This window comes from Artibeus jamaicensis, unplaced genomic scaffold (genome assembly GCF_021234435.1).
Source record: "Artibeus jamaicensis isolate MK-2021 breed Jamaican fruit bat unplaced genomic scaffold, CSHL_Jam_final contig_935, whole genome shotgun sequence".
Lineage (NCBI taxonomy): Eukaryota > Metazoa > Chordata > Mammalia > Chiroptera > Phyllostomidae > Artibeus > Artibeus jamaicensis.
Genome location: NW_026522016.1, coordinates 1,450,310 through 1,471,630, shown reverse-complemented (window position 1 = coordinate 1,471,630; position 21,321 = coordinate 1,450,310). Strand labels below are relative to the sequence as shown.

Genomic DNA, 21,321 nt, shown 5'->3' with positions numbered 1-21,321 from the left:
ATGGTTGCTGATAGCACACATTCTCAACTGGAGGAAAATGGCAACTTTCCATGAGACGTTAAAGAAAATCAGGTGTAATATTTTCCCCAACAAAGTTCATGGGCTCCTTCAATTCTATTCATGACTACAAGTGCCCTATAGGGGCAGACTACAAATCTGGAGGAGACAGTGGGACACCATCATTCATTAAGTACCTAACGGGCGTGGGGCACAATAACAAGGGTTTTGTGCTATTCTTGCAGTATGCTGTGAGGAAGATGTTGTGATAATGGACATTACTACTTGAAAGATGAGAAAACTGAGGCACAGGAAGCTTTATATAACTTGCCTGGAGTCGCATACATAATGAACACCAGCTGAAAGACTAGAGTTTGTCCGTCTATCAGACTCCATAACCATTGTGTGCTTTTCCCCTGTGGAATTCAACTTGGAGAATCAGAAGAATGTTTTAAATGGGCAGTTAGAAGATGATAACAGCCAGACCAAGGAGTTGTTCCCAAGAGTAGTAGAAATAGAAGTATGGGAAGGACAAGGCTTTGGATTCTAAAAGGAATGTGAAGAAAAGTAAACGTGAAATCTTTGGAACGTACAACATAGCCCTTAGGAAGAGTGATGATGAAAGTAGTATCTAGGAGAAAAAAATAACCTAGTGGATTGAAGTGGTAAGGATTATTGTAATTAGTTTCTGTCCAGAAGATTTCAGAGAAGGTCTAAAATGACACATCATGCTTACGCCTTACATTAAATTAAATGGACCCTTTTGTTAATTTTCCGAAAGTGTCTTCGGTTTTATTTCTTAAGATCTGTTTTTAAATAAAAATACACAACCCACAAAAATTTTAAAAAGCACTTGCTATTCTTAAATATAGCCAAACACTCATCTACTTACCAACACTTGTGCAACTTTCACCATCTGCATCCAGCTTCCACCCTTCGTAACACGAGCACTTGACAGTGTGCTTGTGCTGCTCACACACTTGACTGCACTTCACATGGGGGCTACAGTAATCCACAATTTCACATGTTTTATTATCTCTGTTGAGTCGAAGTCCTTCAGGGCAGGAACAGACAATTCCTCTCCCCGGAACAACAGAACAGTGGTCACTGCAGCCTCCATTGTTCAGGGAACATTCATCTACGAAAGGAGAGGAGATTTTAGGGCATTATCAGTTACTTGGATCAATTAGATGCTAATCATTGAACTCAATTCCCTAAGGCTGAAAATAGAGTATATATATAATAAATACAAAAAAAGCATTTTCAGATTTTTTAGGGGTTCAGGTAAGAATTATGAAAGAATTCATTCAATGACCAAATATAGTTCTACAGGATAAGAATTGAAAATTAACACATTTCATTTCTGTAAAATTTTGGAGTACAGTTGATTTTACCCAGTGGAGGTAACGTGGGTTCATTGTCCTTATTATTGCTAGAGTAATTATGGTGAGCCTTTTAGCAGTTATGCAAAATCTTGAAGTAAACAAATGAATTTAGAAATTCGTTTTCCCAATTCAAAGTACAGAGGATAGGAAAATAAAGCTGTGCTTTTATATTATTTTCTTCAGACTGTATTTTCTACTTTTATTTACTTCATTTAGCCCAGAGGCAAAGAAAAAGGGGGTAACTCTAATTTTCTTCAACACTTGTAGTGCCTCAGTGATCATTTCTGGATTTCCTGACTGAGATGATCATTTCCTTTTTTGATCAGGTTATGAGGAAAGTGACATTTTGAAAAATTAAGCCACCTGTCTAGATTACTTAATTGAAATAATTGAAGAATATAATTTAGCCCTGGCTGGTGTAGCTCAGTGGATTGAGCACGAGCCTGCGAACCAGACAACTACGGTTCGATTCCCAGTCAGGGCACATGCCTGGGTTGCAGGCCGGTTCCCTGCAGGCCAGTTCCCAGCAGGGGACACACCAAAGGCAACCATACATTGTTTCTCTCCCTCTATCCTTTCCTTCCCCTCTAAAGATAAATAAATAAAATCTTTTAAAAAAAATATAATTTAAACTTGTCAAAGTCTAGACTTTTTCTATAATTACACATTTATAATTTTAAGCATATTGGTAGTTTCCTTCATTTGGAATTGCTCATACAGCCTTCATGTGCAAGCCTCAGATTTGTAATGCAGGAGATATTTCAATGCACCAAACTACTCCATCAGGGAGAACAAGCTAGGAGAGAAAGGAGTGAAGATAGCTGATCTAAGGCTGTCACCTTTGATTAGTGTTTTTGTCATTGTGGTTGCTTAATTTTATTGATTGATTGATTGATTTGCTTGGAATCTTCTTATTTAAATTTTAGCATCACTGACAGAGACTTTCATTACTAGTTCAAGGCTATTTAATAGACTCACAAGCTCTTTGGAGGAAAAGACACATTATTATATAAATTCATAAAAAAGAATAATGATCTTTTTTGTAATACTTGTGTACTATCAATGATCACTTCACATCAAAATATGCTAACTTGAGGCTTCAGTGTAGCTGTCTTCTCTCCTTTCAGTCAGGCAGCTTCATCGTTTCCTTAAGTCCTTTTCTCACAACCTCAGGTTATATCATTGTTCTTAACATCCCATAAATTTGTTTTCATTATTCTATTGGTGTCACCTTCAGTATTATCTAGAAAACATATTTTTTAAAATTGCCTGGCTAAATTTCTAATTTCCCCACAGAGAAGAAACTATAATTTTCTTTATATGTGCCAGTTCACTAAGTAGATGGTTAGTCAAAAGTAATTGTGAAGCTCAGAAGCTCTCAGACAGAAATCATTTTAATTGATTAAAGCACACTAAAGAAAGCTATTGTATGAGGACTAAACACTGAGAAGAAAATTAAATAATATCTACTTGGTCTTCTTACCTAGCCCCCTCCTTTCCTTTTTATAAAAATGTTTGTATTGTAATGATTGGAGCACATGACAAAATTTATTGGGTGGGAGTAAAATTTATTCTATAGGTCAGTAATAGCAAGGTTCTCCTGTTCAGAGTGACTCAATGACAGAAATAATCAGTTTAATTGTGGCAACAGCACTGACCATCCAGAGATCTAAATGATGAGCACAGCTATACCATTGTTAATGAGTTAGATATAAACTAGAATCATCTGCTTTACTTTCAGAAATCTCTAATCATATTTTTAAGAATGTTATAGACTTACATAGGTTATTAAAATGTAGATAGTGTAGGTAGGGTTCAGTGCTAAAAGTTTCACTTAAATAGAATGAGTGGGAGGAACAAATGCTACTATAAGTATCAGCAAGTGAACTAGAATGTTCTAAGTTTCTGAAAAAAAAAAAAAAAAAAAGCAAATGCAGTGAAAACTGCAGTACCACAGAGATCGCCTTCATCAGACCCATCAGGGCAATCCCTTCTCCCATTGCAGAGTTTCTCTGGCTGCAGGCAGACTGATGTGTCATTAGCACAAGGGTATTTGGGCGGTCCACACAAGAAATTGTCACAGTCATCTTCATCGGACTGATCTTCGCAGTCAATATCTCCATCACATACCCATCCTTTGCTGATGCACCTCCCTGAAGAAAATAGAAACAACGTGCATTTAAATTTTGTAATTAAATCACTGTAATAACGAGTAGTCATTATTGTCTTCAGAGGTAGAACTACTTGTCATTAGTAAGAAATATATTTGCTGATAGTTTGGCAGTTTATTTTCATGACATTTGAAAACAACTAGTTCTTGCTCTAGTCATTAAAGTGGCTCCTAGTGTTAAATTTGATATTTTATTTAGTTTCAAATTATTGGCTCATCGTACTTAAATAATTGTGTGATTAATTGAAAGTGTAATTATAGTACTTTTAAAAACAAACTTTATTTACATATAAGTGTCTCTCAGAGCCCTAAATTTAGTTAAATGCTATTGTGTATTTTGGAACCCAAAATGTAAGTAAATACTTTATTTTTGCAGGAGCAGATGCCCTTATATTTATCACCTCAGCACCCAAGCTCCTTACACCCAGGCTTATATCCCATGCTCTTTCAAAAAAGCTACATAACTTTGTAGCTAAGGTATATACAAATAGGGTTATAGAAGTGGGTATTTTTTATTGACTTTGAGAGAAAAAAATTATTATTTAACCAGTTCATCTCAAAATAACAATGTAAAATGCATAGAAAGCAACGGCAATTGACTACATAACCCTTTCTTTCACTGCAAATTATTTCTAAATTCCACATTGTTTGCATTCTTCTTCTAACTCATTATTATTCTAGGTTTCTCACTGTTAAGGTATTATGTGAATAAAAGAAACATACCTTAAGAATATACTAGTTATTGACTGACTATATACCAATATCTCATAAAATGTTAGGGCAAATAGAAAGAATGCTTAAGTCTCAAAGAGTCGTCATGTAAAATTTCTTCAGTTTTAAAAGCTACTAAATTTTAAAATAAATATTGGTGAAAAAATGTCTTACTTATAGAAAAAATATGAGCAATTCTCCATAGTATTATAAGTCAAATAAGAAAAAAACAACACAAATGATCGGCTTTAAATTAATACAAATGGGTTTGATAATATTGGACATTAATTATTAATGAAAATAAAATAAAAATTAATGGTCACTTAACTAACAATACATTTGATGTAAATGGAAAAATACTTTAGCCTCAACATCATAAATACAACTAGTAAGACTATTATTTTGTATCATTGTGGAAATATGATCTAATACAATTAGAAAGTAGAAAGAAATGAGATGTAAAGTTAGAGAAGAGTATCATTATGTTTTGTTAATGTAATCATGTAATTATAAAATTAATATAAACTAAATAAGGACTATAAGAGACTAAGCATTCCAAAATAGATAGTTAGTTTCTAAAATTATATGGAAATACATAAATTTTATGTATACAAAATAAATATAGCAGAAGAAATGACCAATTTAAAAATATACCATAAAATAAAGCATTTTATATTAAAACTAAACAAGCACTATAGAGAATTTATATAAAGAAAATTCTAAAGCCTACAAAGAAACCTTCACCTACACACACAAAAAAAGAGCATTGCTTAAAGATATAGTTTGGTCTTAAAGAGAAAGATTTATAGTGTAGAAATACTACGTTTTTCTCCAAGTTAATACAATACCAAGTAAAATAATATCAATATTAATATAATATTATAAGCTTACACTAAACTTAAGGAAATGAAATTGCAAATATCATTAAGTAAAAAAATAATACTGTATATGCCAAGTATTTAGAAATATTTTAATGAAGCAGTAAAATGTTTTGTAGTAGATCATCAATAAGCATATCAATAATTCAACAACATGGAAACATCAGAAACCACCTTTTTATGTAGATGGTTTTAAGATACAAAAACAGCTACTCAAAATAATAGAAAAATTAATTGTAAAATTAATGATGTAAGATTCACTGACTAGCCATCTGGAGAAAAAGTAAAGCTGAAGCATCGCTCGATTCTTTCACCAAAATAAATACTAGGTAGATTAAAGAGGTGTTTTATTTTATTTTTACTGCTGTTCAAGTAGAGTTGTCTCAATTTTCCTGCCACCACTTTCCCCCACCCCACCCATCCTCATCTCCCACTCAATCCTGCCCCACTTTGGCTTTGTCCAAGGATAAAGAGGTATTTCAAAATAACAACAATAAGCAAAAACATCTTGAATAACATAGATATTAAAGCAAAAAGTTAAAATGGTCATTACACAATCCCAGAAAACATAAAGTACAAATTGATAAACTTGATTTTATTAATATTTTTGATTTTGCATTGCAACAATTTCTTAATAAGAAAATAACCCAATACACAAAGTTCAAGATACACAATAAATAAATAATGGCTTATATACACAAAATGTTCAAAATATATTTCAATTAAAAAATAAAGTAAAACAGCAATTAGATACCATTTTTCATCAGATAACTTAAGATAAAAAAAATTAGATAATACAAACAGATTTGACAAGTGTGTAAGAAACAACCCCAAAGTTGAGAGTGCTGAAAATTAGGATAATCTCTCTGTAGGGTATTGTTAGGAAATCTAGCAAAAACAAATGCATTAACTATTCATTACAGTAATTCTAATTTTAGATTTTGGGGATATTTTCATTAATATATTTGCACAAATTCATAGAGATATGTATATAAGATATAAGCCACTGCTTTGAATATATTGGTAAAGGGGCAATAACAACACAAATTATAATTTGCAAGAGTGGTAATATCAATTACAATGCATCTATAACATTAAAATTATATGTTCAAGTAAAAAAGAATAAGATAATTCTGCATAAATTAATATAAACAATCTACAAAACATCGCAACAAAAAAGCCATAAAACTGAGTGTATGATAGACTTTCTTATATGTTAGAGAGATCTGTCTCTTTACCAGCATTTATGACTCTATTTTCCTACAGGTATCAGTATAAATATATGGATAGTATTCTTTATATATAAATTTTTTTCTAGAGGACAACACAGGAAATAGTTAAAAATGATTGCCGCTAGTTAGGAAGACTTGAAGTACTGGAACCAAAGTAGGAGAAAGTGGGATTTTTTCATTAAATCCTTTTGTGCTATTTTATTTTCATTCTACCATGAAAACATAACTTTTCCCCCAAAATACTAGATTATTTTTAAAACCATGAAGATAAAATGTGTGCACATATGCCATAAGTCTGACAATTACTACAGATACATTATAAAAATTTAATATTCAGGTTACTTTGCGACTTATATTTTCCTAGGGACTTTAGGAAATATTGGAAATCATCCATGTTACCAATGAGCTAATAATTTAATTAGCAGGATCACAATTGTAGTTTAAAATATGATATCTTGTATCCAAAACTGGAGTATTAAATTGTATGGAGACATCCACAAGATAATAAAATGAAAGAAAAGTTCAAGGATAATATAGCAATTTCCATTCACAGTTTGGTAAATCAAGAAATAACTTTTTTCTTTTTTTGTCTAGACATCATGACATTCTTGACCAACGACTTCAGAATGATCTTAGAGTTGTTTCTACAAACTCATCCGTGAATCAGTATCAATCTTTTAGAGTCAGAATAGTAATAACAACTATTTTCCATCCCTGACCTAAATGCTGCTTGGAAAAGGCAAAGAGAAAAATCTTACTCAAATGACTAATAACCGAAAAGCCAAAGAACTTATATGTACATATGTGCAACCCCTGGACATGAATTAAGGGGAAGGAATGCTGGTGGGATGCGGGGTGCAGGGCCCAGGGGAATAAAGGGGAGAAAAAATGGGACAACAGTAATAATATAATCAGTAAAATATGTTTAAAAGAAAAGGAAAACATCAATGCAGATAATGTTAACAGATATGAGTAAATATGGACACATAGTTTAAAAGAACTTTACAAGTTTAAATAGCTTCCTCCTCCCATTAATTTTTCAGGGTATGTTTGAAGCTTAATTGCTTCCCTCTTTCTCATTTGTTTGGTTTTAATTCTCACAAAAATGTATGTAAGAGGGTACACCAGGCATAATAAATATAATCACATTTTTAATCCATGACCATTAATTGGGTAAAACCCCAAAGCAAATGAATTTAACAAATATGCTTAAAGAATGTTAATTTTTATTGATTCATATCAATACAAATCCTTATATAGTCAGGTCTTTGGTCATAATATCTTGAAAGAAGAATTACTACAGTTTTCCTTCTTTAAGGTACCTCATTTATATATAAGGAACTTGAGAATTATGCCAAAATCTTACCATTAAAATAAAGATTGATAACACTAAAAATGTTATAGAAATTGAAAATATCCAATATTTTAAAAAACAAAAAAATATTTTAAATGTGTAAATATAAGTTGAAATAACCAACTAAATTACTTTGCTTTTACTAATTCTTTAAAAATATACAACATGTTGAAAATAATATTAGGTATATATTAACAAGTTAGGTTCATGTAATATTTTCTGATTTATTTATAATGATGTTTTCAACTTGATAACTAGGTATGTGAGACCTTTATGAGAACTGTAGTTTCACCCTTTGAGCAAAAGAATAAGAATGGGCAAATAACAAGGGCAAAAACCGCAAAAAAAAGCATGTTGGTATTATGGCAGCTAGTACAATTGTGTATACAAACACACACAAGACGTTATAAGCACTGCTTTGCTCTGTGTTACCTTAAAATATAGTTTACATAAAAAGTCACCACAAAGTCCACAACTCAGGGAAAATTAAGTGATTCTAGATATCTGCAGAAAATATGCCGCTTTTCCAAAATAAATTTATATGATCTTTTCTCCATTAAGTTTATTGAATTTTAAAAATAAATTTATCATTTTATAAACTATTTGATTTGATTTTGTCTCAAGAGACTACACATGCTTTAATAAGATCATTTCTCTTCTGGGATACAACTAATAGTTAATAATAAAAATATGATATTTTAGTCAAAATATATTTATAATGTCTTTTTAAATACTGGCCTATGAATTACAATATTTTATTTTTTATACTACTAAGATTTAATGCCACATACATATTTATTTCTCTAATAATGTCAGATTTCAATTCATTTCAGCAAATATTTATTTAGTGTTAAGTGCTTGTTTAGTTGTTAAAAATGTAGAAATATAGAAAAAACAAATTCCTGACCCCATGGAGCAATTAGTCTAGTAGTGACAGGTATTCTAATATTAAGCATACAAAAATAATAGAAGCAATATATCATCACAGAGTGCTATAAATTTCACAGAGGTAAAAGATATGTATAATTAAAAAATTGAGATCAAATTTACTGAGATGTTATTTGGAGAGGGGTTTTTAAAGTTGATTAAAATATCACATATGAGCACAAGAAAAGCTGTATTTATACATGTGTGTATATATAATTTGTGCATGTATTGTTTTAACATTGAAATATATACTCTCTGTGAAAGAAAAGAGCAAGTAAATCAGAAAAAGAGAAGATAACATTATGGGAGAGAAATAGCATGGTAATTAGTCCTATTCCTTAGCGGATGGATATGTGCGAGGGCATAGATGGTAGAAGCAAATGAACTGCTCCTTAATTTATTTCTCATCCATTTTTGAGTGGATCAACTATAAAATTCTATTTTTTATGTACATACTTTATTTTGTGCTAAACATTATTTTTGTAATAATGTAAGTACAAATTTTCATCAGGACTATATACACAAAACTATGTATATTGGATTTTATAGATGATTTACAATGGTAAATTTGAACACAGGCAGTTTGAGGTATTTTTGCTGAATTTAACCCACTCATGAAATGCAACTCTTATGTAAATGTATAAAGATGGGAGAGAGTTGAATTTGTTCTAGGAGCAATAATGAGATGGTTTAGGGACACAGTTAATAAAATGTTGATTGGTAATTCAAAAAGTATTTTTAAATTTTAGAGACAATGGAGAACCATTGAAAGAACCATTTGAGAAAGCACATATTCAGGTTAGCATATATATATATATATATATAAAATATTACTCAGCCATAAAAAATTAGGAAATCCTACCATTTACATGAATGAACCTGGAAGGCATTATGTTAACTAAATTGAGTCAGAGAAAAACAAAATGTTAAGGTTTCAATTATCCATGGGATTAAAAAAAAATCCCACCAGACTCATAAAAAAGAGATCAGATTTGTAGTTATCAAAGGTAAGAGGCAAAGAGAAGAGGAATTGGAGGAAGTGGTAAAAATGTACAAAATTCTGGTTATAAGATCATAATGACTGTAGTTAATCTGCTATATAATACACAGGAATGTTTGGAGAGTAGATCCCAAAAGTTTTCATCACAAGGAGATATTTTTTTCCTTTTGTATGAGAGTGTAATCATTTCACAATATATGTGATTCAAACTTGTGCTGTGTACCTTAAACTCATAGAGTGATGTGAAGATTTATTACTCAATAAAACTGGGCAATAAAGAAAAGGTTTTAAGGAGAGGACATGTGTTCCAGAGAAAGAAGTCAGAGTGCTGCATTTATCACCCAAAATATCTATCATTCATTAAGCTTGTACTACGTTCTAGTCACTTTTTATACTTTCTATTGGTTATTATTATCATCTATAATTTACAAATCAGGAATTTGAAACATAAAGAGTTTCAATAATTTTTTGAACTCACACAATTACTGAATGGCAGAGCAGGGCTCCAGAAAGAGACAAGTATGGACTGACTCATCTTTCCTGTTGACCATGGAAACAGCCGTTTCCATCAAAGGTAGGGGGGGAATGTTAGATTACAAATGGTAAAGAAATGAATGAGAGATAAAGGCATATTGGTACATAATGCATGGTGATTTAATGAAGGAGAGAAGGAAGACAGGGACAGCTAATACAATTTTAAAATGTTATTTTTAGTTATTGGACTACTTATATTTATAAAGCAGGAGAAAAAATTAGTATGGAGAATGAAACTGAAGACATAAACAAGAAAAGTGACTAAGGTCCCAGAGAAAGTAGAAGGTCACAGGATCAATAGCTGCAGAAGAGCCCTCTGGGCGAAGTGTAGGGAGTACTCTTCCTTAGAGACAGGTTTTGAAGGGAGAGAAGAATAAAGCATGCAGAAAGGGGTTTAAAACTGCCTCTGGGGAGAATCAAAAGAGAAATATACATGCTCATAAGAAGCAATATGCAAAGTATTCTATTATCTTTACAGCATATTGGTAATGGAGAGCTCACCATATTATTTTGTCAGAAATAAATAAAAATATTCCATAGTGTTCATTACAAGAAGGAAAAAAATAGTGCTGTGTTCAGAAATTCTTCATACACAATTCATCATGTAATTCTAACAAAATCACTATTCCATTGTAGGATATTTTTAGTTTTAATTATCCAGATTAATTTTAGCAATTATTAAATTCACCATTTCACTTTGTATTTACCAACATAATAATGAAAGGAAAAGAAAACTATCTAAACACAGAACAAGTACAATACTTTGCCATTCACAGAAGCTCACAGTGGATTTTCATTACACGCAGGATCAGAACAGAACATGATGTTTATGAAATCACTTGTCAGAGTTAAATCCAAGTGCATCTGTTAGTTTTGTCACATTCTTTTGCTAAAGACCACATTATCCTTAATTCTTAATCCTACCCTGAGACCAGATTTAATCGAATACATATTGCTTTCTCCAATGGAATGTAAAGTGGATGGTTCATGGGCTCCGTATCCATTTACCATCACTCTTGGAAAGACAGGCAATCAAAAGAGGAAACTGTACAAGCATCTCCTTCTCTCTCCTTTTCCCTAAGTGCCCTTACCCTCTATTCAGAGGTGCACATTACAACAGTTTCTTGTGATTCCTTTTAGAAATATATTTATTATAGAAAATAACATACTTTCAATTTATTTTCTGTTTATTGAAAAATATCACATATTATGCTGACTAAATCATTCCTTTAGTTTTCACTCAACACTTAATCACAGAGAAATATTCATGTCAGTATGTTGTAGTGATTTCCAGTCTTTAAAATTACTGCAAGGTATTTTATTTATGAATATACCATGCATGTTTACCAAAAAATGGAGTCTCGCTTTTTCCTTTCTTTTACAAGTGGGTTTGATAGTCTTTTGACATGTCTAAGAGCTTTTTGTATTTCTTTTTCTATGAACTTTGCCCACTTTTATATGGGTTGTTTGTCTTTTAAAAAATGATACATGTTGCTACAAAACCTTCCCTTTCCCCCTGAAATTCCTTCTCCTCTTCCCTCTGGAACTAGTATAAAAGACACATGGACAAAAACTGGGAGGGGGGGTGGAAATGGGAGGGAGGTGGGGAGCACTGGGGGGGTGGGCTGGGACGGGAGTAAAAGACAGAAAACTGTACTTGAACAACAATTAAAATAAAAAATAAAATAAAAATAAAAGTAAAAAAAGAAAAAGTGATACAAAGAGCTTTTATGTGTTAGAGCATCTATTATTTGTAATCCATGGTGGAAATATTCCTCCCATCTTATTCTGTATTAGCTCTCTATAATATTCTATATTATTGCTCCTCTCCAGTTTTAGATTATTCTTGGTTTGAAAAAGGGCACTTTTTCATGGTGAATTAGTCTTTCATTATATTGCTGAATTTCTTCACATTTTATCCAGAATTATGGTAGCAATAGATTTTCTGTTATCTTTGTGTGCATGGGAGGTGCTGACTTTTAGGGTTGTGAAACTGGTATTATGAATATGTTGTTTAAAAATAACTTAAAAGCTTTTATTTCTTTCAAATGATCTATAAGAGATGAAATGAGATGGTAATAATGGCTCTTAAACAGTTGGTAGAATTTCTCAATTGATCTTGAAACTTCTGGAATGGTGAGAGGGGATTGGTTTTATTCATCATTTTTCTATTTTTATAAAATAAATTGCCTGTTTTTCTTCCACAGTTATTTTTGGACATTTACATTTTTAAGTACATAATTTTTATTAATACAAAATTTTAAGTTCATTTCTATGATGCCACAAATTTGATTTTTATAATTTCTTTGGCATCTGTGATTATTTTCCTATTCTCATTTTATGTACTGTACTTTCCTTTTTTTATTAGGTAAGTTGATGTATTTGCAATTTTAGTTATTCTTTCAAAAACCTAGTTCTGGAACTTTCAACTTATATGATTTTTCTTTCTTTTTTTTCCTAATCAGAACGTTCTATTCATGTAGTATCTATCTATCTATCTATCTATCTATCTATCTATCTATCATCTATCTAATTAATTATTGATACTGATACAGGTGTCCCCCATTCCTCTCCCCTTTTTTCTCCTTCACCAAAACCCTCTCGGCCTTCACTATATTGTTCTCTGTGTCCATGGGCTTTGCATATATGCATATATGTTCTTTGGATCTTCAAGTTTCCCACCAACCCCCTCCCCTCTGATTTTTCTTTCTTGACTTTCTGTATTTCTGTTTTCCTTTGGTTTGGTTTATTATTTTATAGCTCTTTGAGTTAGATGTTGCCTTTAGGGTATGCCATGCTACAGTAACAAACCTTGAAATCTTGTGGCCTAATTCAATTAAGCTTCATTACTTACTCACGTAAAATGTTATAAAGTCATGTAGCCTTCTCTGACTCATACATATGCCCTCCAGACCCATAGTTGAAAAGGTCACTGGGCCAGGAGAAAGAAAAATAAGAAGAATGCTCACTATAGCTTACCTGAGTTGGCATGAAAGTGACATAGTCAATTTTACTCATAGCCCATTGGCTAGAACTTGTCACTTGATCTCAATCTGATTGCAAGAGAGTTAAAAAATATAGGAAAGCTTAAGAAAAATAGATGGGTATTATCTTTGTTATATACTCTTCATAATTTATTTTAATGTTTAATAATTTCTTAATGTAAATATGGGTATCTCAATAGTTCTTACAGAAATTTTAAATCTTTAATAATGCTAGAAATATGTTATATGAATAAAAATTATTTGTTTACATTTCTTAAAGTTTTGTAAATTGAGTTTAATTACATTTAATTTTAGACAAAACTTTTTAATATTATTGTTTGTTTTAAATCTTCTAAATAAAGATGGCAAACTACTACAATCAAAATAAAGGGTGTTTTATTTTAATATTATTTACTCTTCATAATTATTGTATTTATGGTACTATGATCTAGGAGTTTTGCCTTTATTATTTCTATTGCACTTCTTTAAATTTATGAAAGCTGACTGTGACAATACATGACCATTTAAAAACATTTCATAAGCCTTGTAAAAGAAGAATTTTTCTTCCAACAATACAGTTATATCTTTATTAGTTTGATTTAAACATTAGTTATTTAGGCCTTGTACAGCTTTCTTTAATTTTTCTTCCACTAATTTTCCACGTGCTAAACCATCAATTTTGAACATTTTCTATCTCATGGGACACATAATCTAATTACTAAAATTCTGTGACACACCAAAAAATACATTATATTTTTGCCAGTTTGATAAAAAAGTATAATTTTGATTCACTTACACTAGAAAGCTATTGTCATTTTTTTTGCTTGACAATCTAAGGGAAAAGAGGTCAGTGCCCTTGACTACAGTCAGGGTTGCATGGTTTCAAACTGTTGCACTGCACCAGCTGAAAATTGCTGGGCTAATTTCACTCAGCATAATGCTGAAATAAGCCAGGTGGTGAAAGACAAATACCATATGATCTCACCTTTAACAGGAAGCTAAACAACAAAACAAACAAGCAAGCAAAATAAAAATAATGACACTGAAGTAGAGAACAGGGGAACAGTGACCAAAGGGGAGAGGGGAGGGAATTTCAGGGGAAAAAGCAGAAGGATTTACAGAAACTAGTATAAAGGACACATGGACAACAACTAAGGGGGGTGGAAAGGGGAGGGGGGTGGAAAGGGGAGGGAGGTGGGGGTGAGGGGGAGTGGGCTGGGATGGGAGTAAAAGACAGAATACTGTAGTTGAAAAATAATTAAATTTTTTTAATTAAAAAAATAAAATTGCTGGGCTAAAATAAGTGAATAAAATTTTGTCCCTAATAACACTTTCTTGTTGTGGCTTCTATAATGATTGTTGTATAAAATTTGATAGTATATTATTTAATGTAAAATATTTAAGGCTGAAAAACATTATTGATGATTACCTTTTTATCAATAAAATGTGTTTTTTTTTAGTTTTATTGATTTTTTTGTCCTTAGACTTATTTCTGTCTAAAAGTCCTATTTTCTTATTGCTCTAATATTTTTCTTAGTAAGGATTTATGTGGGAAAATGTCTTATAGTTTGTACATCTAAACTATCTGGAATAATATTTTAGCAGTCTATAGAATACTAGTCTGAAAGCATTTTTGCTTTACCTTCTAATTACTTCATTACCTTTTGGAATGTCTTAATGCTTCTTTCCTCTAATTTTTCTCTCTGGTACTTTCAATATTTGATGTTCTGTAATTTCAAAATGATTTACAGAGGTTTAGGTCTGCATTTACATTTTTTAAAAAATATTTAATTGTTCTTCAAGTACAGTTTCCTGTCTTTTACTCCCAGCCCAGCCCACCCCCCCAGTGCTCCCCACCTCCCTCCCATTTCCACCCCCTTTAGTTGTTGTCCATGTGTCCTTTATACTAGTTCCTGTGTAACAGCATGAATTTACTTTTTTATAAGGACACAAGTTCTTCAATTCAAGGAAACCTTTGTTTATTTGTGTGTGTGTGTGTGTTTTTCTTCTGTTAGCATCTCTATTCTATCACAGGATTTTTTAAAGTATCTGTTGTAGTTGTCTAACCATGTATTTTGACTGATTTTTAATTAATTAATTTTTTTGCTGTTCTTCCTAGGTGAACCAAATATTATTCTTTTATAAATCACTTTTTTCAGAGTCCAGTAGAACATTTATTTAAAATTTCACATTCATTTGTCTCATTCTCAAATCTAGTATATCTTGTTCTCTGCCTTTTCCAATTATTCTGTTGTAATATCTCTCTAGTTCTATATTACCTATGTCTTATCTATATATCTTTCTTCTTGTTCATTTTAGGAATATTATTTTCTATAATTTTCTCTTTGAGAATCCAAAGCATACTTATTTTAATTCTTTTTTTAAAGACTTAAATCTCATTCTAATTTAATCTTCAGTAAACTATTTTTTTTCATTTTTTCTAAATTTTTATTTAGTTATTTTTCAAGTACATTTTTTGTCTATTTCTCCCATCCCAGCCCCCCCCCCCCCCGCCCTGTCTCCCCCCTCTCTCCCATTTCCTCCCCCCCTAGTCCTCATCCCTGTGTCTTTCATACTTGTTCCTCAAAATCCCTCCCCATTTTTCCCCTTAAATTCCCTTCTCTCTCCCCTCTGGTCGCTGCCCCCTTGTTCTCAGTAAACTATTTTATAATAATTGATTTTGATGACTTTTAAAAAAATTAGAGAGAAAAAGAAGGGCAGAGGTGAAGTGAGAGGGTGAAAGAAGGAGAGACACGAAACATCGCTTGCTTCTTGCTTGTCCTCTGACCGGAGATTGACCCTATAGCCTAAAATTTATATTTAGTCTCTAAATTTGCCAGAGGTTCTCCCATCTCTCTAGACACACAACTAGGCAGCAATAATAGTAATTTTTAAAAACTTGTTTCATTTTGCTTTGTTTTACTCCTTTTTGAAAATCAAAGGAGTCCCATTCTGATTTTTAAAAATATTTTATTTATTTACTTTTAGAGATGGGACAGGAAGGATAAAGAGTGGGAGAGAAATATCATTGTGTGGTTGCCTCTCCTGTGCCCCCTACTGCGGATCTGGCATGCAACCCAGCCATGTACCCTGACTGGGAATCGAACCGGTGACCCTTTGCTTCACAAGACCCTACTCAATCCATCGAGCCACACCAGCCAGGGCTTTTTTTTTTTTTTTAATTTACCATTCTGATTTCTGATTTCCAGCAATGAGCCTGATACCAGTCCACAACTTCATGTGCAACAAATTTATGTCCCAAGTAACCCACAGATCTGATCACCTATTCATCTCTACTGGCCTTCATATCCAACCCAAACAGGCATCTACAGTCAGTGTAGCTCATCATTTTTATTATTTTATATATGTTAATCAGATATATATTTTGCTTATATTTTATTAATAAGGCTACATATCTCTCATTTTTTTCTGTTATATTATCACCTCTATGTATTTTTAGCAGTGGAGATGGGATTCAAAGTGTGAATTCAAAATTCTGTCTTCACATGATTTTTTTTCGTAAATCTTCTTAATGGCATTGAAGCAGTTTATTATGTGAATGACCTGTAGTTAATTCCCCTATTGATAGACAATACATTATTTCTAGTTTTATGTTAGTAAAAAAATGCTGTATAAAAATCTTCATACATATATTTTTATATATTCCTGTTTTTCTTTACATAAATTTCTAGACATTTATCTAGAAATGGGTCACATTTCTAGGCATTTACATTCCTATCAACAGTTGCAGAACTATTTATCTCGTAACCTTTCTATTGCTACATACTACTTAATGTTCCTCATTTTCCAATCTGAAGAGTGGAATTTCTGAATTTCTTTTCCATGAGGGGTGGATTTGAGATTTCTTCCCCTAATTCACCAACTATAATATAACTGGAATCTGCTTCCCTGAAGTGTGAGAGACCAGAAGTTGAGAAATATTAATTCTTGATCAAGATATATCCTTTGAGAGTGGAACCTGTTAAATGATAATATTATATTGTACTTTAACTTAATTTAGTTCCCATTCATTTCTTCATAGTGATAAAGAAACATTAGTATGTGTATATATATATATATTTTAACACTAATGAGATGGCAAATTATGTATAAAAGAAAAACTACTTTGACCATCAAATACAAGTTGATTACATTAAAAATTTTAAATACTCGACTTAGCATTTAGTAATCTTTGAAAATAAATATGAAATCTGATTCAACCTCTTGGGTAGATGAAAGGTCTTTTAGCTTGTAAAAGTGAGAATTTAATTATAGTAAAAATTTAAATATCAAAGAGATTATAGATGTGCACATATTTTAATCTAATGCTTCTATTTATAGTTCATTTTAGTGTCTGTAATACTCATAAAGGTCTAACATAAATATGCATATTAAATGTAAATTATGAGCCCTTGCATAGTTTGCTAAACCATGGTTCACTATACTGAAACTACAGATTAAATTAGAAGCAGATGGTTAACATCATGGTTTACATGATGATGTTTATAAACATCTGATGTTTTAATAACAGCATTGTTAAGTGGGTAATCTAAATCTTAAATTCTCTCAGAACTCAATTTTCCAAAAATAGCCAGCATATGGAATCAAAATATTGTAACCCCCAAATATGCCATATTAGCATAAAAATTATGCTAATTTATGCTTCAAGTAAGAAGCCTTCCAAGAAGCTTGCCACATCTGAATAAAAGCTTGAACTTCTGAAAAACAAGGAGTTCTGTAAATCTCTTTCCCAGTGAAGTTTTATAGCCATGAAGAAGATGGAAAGTCAAGTGCTGAGATGAACCTGCACAAATGTTATTAACCAGTCCTTACCTTGCATCAGTTTTATTATACATTTACCTTCCTATAGCGCATTTCCTAGAAACTCAGTCATTTTCCTTTGTGTTGTCACCTCTCCACAAATTCACTCTTCTTTGCTAAGATACTAAGTGCAAGTTCTAAGCACCCTTTGGAGAGGTTCACAGTTGAGTTCTCCCACTCACATGCATGACACATGTGTTAATAAACTTCTGGGTTTTTCTTGTTAATATGTCTTTTGTTAGTATAATTTACAGAGCTCCAGCCAATAAACCCAAGATGAGTAGAAGAGAAAGTTCCCCCCCATTATAGCAGCCATCTGCTTCATTTTTCAGATTTTTTAAAGTTAATTCATATTCATAGGAAGCTGTTTCATGAGTTTATTGCAAAATATCAGCATACACACATAAAATAAATTATAAATACTTGAAATTTTCTATTAACTTTAATTAACCCTGCTATTTATTATTTATGTTTTTCCTACATATTATGTCATAGAATGGTCAAACCAGTTTTTATTAACATATAGCTTTTGATACTTACTTGGTTATGAGGTTTTTTATAATTTCTTCATGAAGAACTTTCTGCCTGGTTTTACATTTCACCTCTAAATTTGTTAAATATTGATAACATAGTCACTTATTTTAAGCTGAGTATCTTCCATCTCAGTTTATATTTTGCTTTACTATAGCCTTGCCTGTTCCTTATATATTGTTAAAAACTTTATCTGATACATTGCAACATTAGCCCAATCAAGCAAATGCCAGAATCAACATGAGAAAAAGTATGCACTGTATATGCTTAGAATAACATTAACCTGAGTCAAATAATTGACTTATTAACACTAGAATTAGCTTATGAAATAAAAACATATTTATTTAGTCAAACATGCATTAATTTAATGTTATTTATCTATTCTCAATATATGTTCCAAAAGATAATTTCTGAACTTAAAGTCAAATCCTTCTAAGCAATAAACCTAAACTAAGACTTCATTTAACAACTGAAAGGTGTCACAAAATTGTGAAAAATAGTGTTGGAAAAATATATACTTTGGAAACACATCTTACTGACTAGACATGGGTCTCAGGAAGATTTATTAATCAATGTCCATGTTAGCTTATATTATTTCTTTATTTATTTGAGTGCATCATTGTAACCAGAAGATATATTTAAGGAAACAGCATAATGTTTTTTTCATTACACTAAGTGAAATAAGCTAGTCAGAGAAAGACAAATATCATATGATTTCATTCACGTGTGGAATCCAATGAACAAACTAAACTGACAAGCAAAACAGAGAGATACTTATTGATGGAGAACATGCTGACAGCTCACAGAGGGAGGGTATGAAGGGTGGAAGGAAAAAGCAAACAAGAAAAAGAACGCATGGACAGGACAATGGTGTGGTGATTGCAGGTGGAGGAAGGATGGTGGGGATAGAGAGTGGAGGTGGAAATGGTATAAGTGGGATAAATGGTAACAGAAAAAAAATACAATAAAATTAACTATTAAAAAAGAAAAGATACATGATGCATTTTTATCATTTTAAATGCCCATGGACCATGTGATTTCCAGAGCATTTGCTTTATCACAGCCATGATAACTTCTGTTTTACCTTTTGCTTCAAATACTTAATAGGCAGCAAAATAAATTACTTAAAGCTTATAATTAAGTAACTCAAAAGCAATTTCACATTAAATATTTCAGAATTTTTTCACAAATAATCCTGAAGTCTATAAAAAACATTGCCATGGGTTATTTTGATTATATTAACTATCTCACTAAGTATACCACAATAGTTATTTGAGATCCATTTTTCTCTATTCTACTCATCATCTGCTTTAAAGAGGGAAGTAGGTTAGTTTATCATGTCAGGTAAAACCTATTATTTTAAGAAATATAATGGAAAAGTCATAATAGTAGAATACCTCTATAAAAAGAAGGAATAAAAGCCTTAGCAACTTTTTCAAAACAAATCAATGGCTTGAACAAAAGTCATCACTTCATCTTAATGAAATACAGCAACAGCATAATAACATTTAGAAAACTAATTGAAAATAAATGTATATAATTTTGTCTTTCTTTTGTTATCATCTTCCTTAAATTTTATAGTGAGAATTTATTAAGGGAAGAGGAAGGCTGTCCATGGGTTTCACTGTGGGTCTCTTACTGGACACTGAAATTATGGAGTCTGAGTTCAGAATACCTGGCTTAAAATCCCAATTCTGCAATGCTGTTTCTTTGAACAAGCAAGTTAAAGCTTCTTTTGACCTTTTCAACTTCAGTAAGTTAAAACCTTCTCTGGGCCTCAGTTTTCTCATCGTGATTTGGCATAATGAAATAAGTTTATGCAGAGAACATTCTTAGAGCTGTGACAGACATAAAATGTTAGTGATTGTTGTCACATACAGAATGTGAGCACACCTCTTAGAAGAAATACAAGAATGCATTTTACAAATGTGAGAAATGGATTGAGGATGGGCTAGAAGGATTCTATATCCAAGAAGCCCAATGTAAATGCTGAAAACAATGCTCTGCTTACCTGTACTCCTACAGGAGAACTTGGTTTTGTGATCACACAATCGCAAGGTACCATTGCAGCCTTTTTCATCACTGCCATCTTCACAGTCCTTTTCCCCATCACAGCGCCACAGATCAGGAATACAATTTCCATCTGGATGGCACTGAAATTCATGTCCATAACAACCAGCGGGAGCACGGATCTCTTAAGTAGAAATGAGAGAAAGACAGATAGAGGGGAGAAGAGAGGAGAGAAATTATCATTTTATGTGATATTTTTTCTTTCTTTAGGCATTATAATGATGGTAAAGAAAATATATATTTACTTTTAAAAATACATTTTATTGATTATGCCATTACAGTTGTCTCATTTTCCCCCTTCATTCCCTCTACCCTGCACATCCCCTCCACCCACATTCCTCCTAGTTCATGTCCATGAGTCATAAGTTCTTTAGCTTCCTCATTTCCCACACTATTCTTGCCGTCCCCATCTATTTTCTCCCCATGGTCTATGCTACTTATTCTCTGTACCTTCTCCCCCCTTCTCCTCCTCCCACTCCCCTGTTGCTAACCTTCTATGTGACCTCCATTTCTTTGCCTCCACTCCTGTTTTAGGAGTCCGCTTAGTTTGCTTTTGTTTTAGGTATGGTTGTTAATAGCTGTGAGTTTGCTGTCCTTTCACTGTTCATAGTTATATGTTACCTTTTATTTTTATTAAGAAATTGGTTAATAGCTATAATATGCTCTGGTGTTTTCAATTTTATGTTAGAAATATTAAAAATTAAAAAAAAATATTGTTTCTTGTCTC

The 21,321-nt window shown here is 31.9% G+C and overlaps 1 protein-coding gene across 1 annotated transcript in view; it reads right to left on the bottom strand.

The window, feature by feature from the left end:
• LRP1B (LDL receptor related protein 1B) overlaps positions 1-21,321 on the bottom strand; it is a 1,762,610-nt gene that overhangs the window by 604,796 nt on the left and 1,136,493 nt on the right. Inside the window, exons 22-24 of the mRNA XM_053655128.1 lie at positions 20,536-20,718; positions 3,335-3,535; positions 890-1,135 (exon numbers count right to left, since the gene is read on the bottom strand). Coding sequence (XP_053511103.1) covers positions 890-1,135; positions 3,335-3,535; positions 20,536-20,718 — 630 coding nt within the window. The remainder of the gene's footprint in view (positions 1-889; positions 1,136-3,334; positions 3,536-20,535; positions 20,719-21,321) is intronic.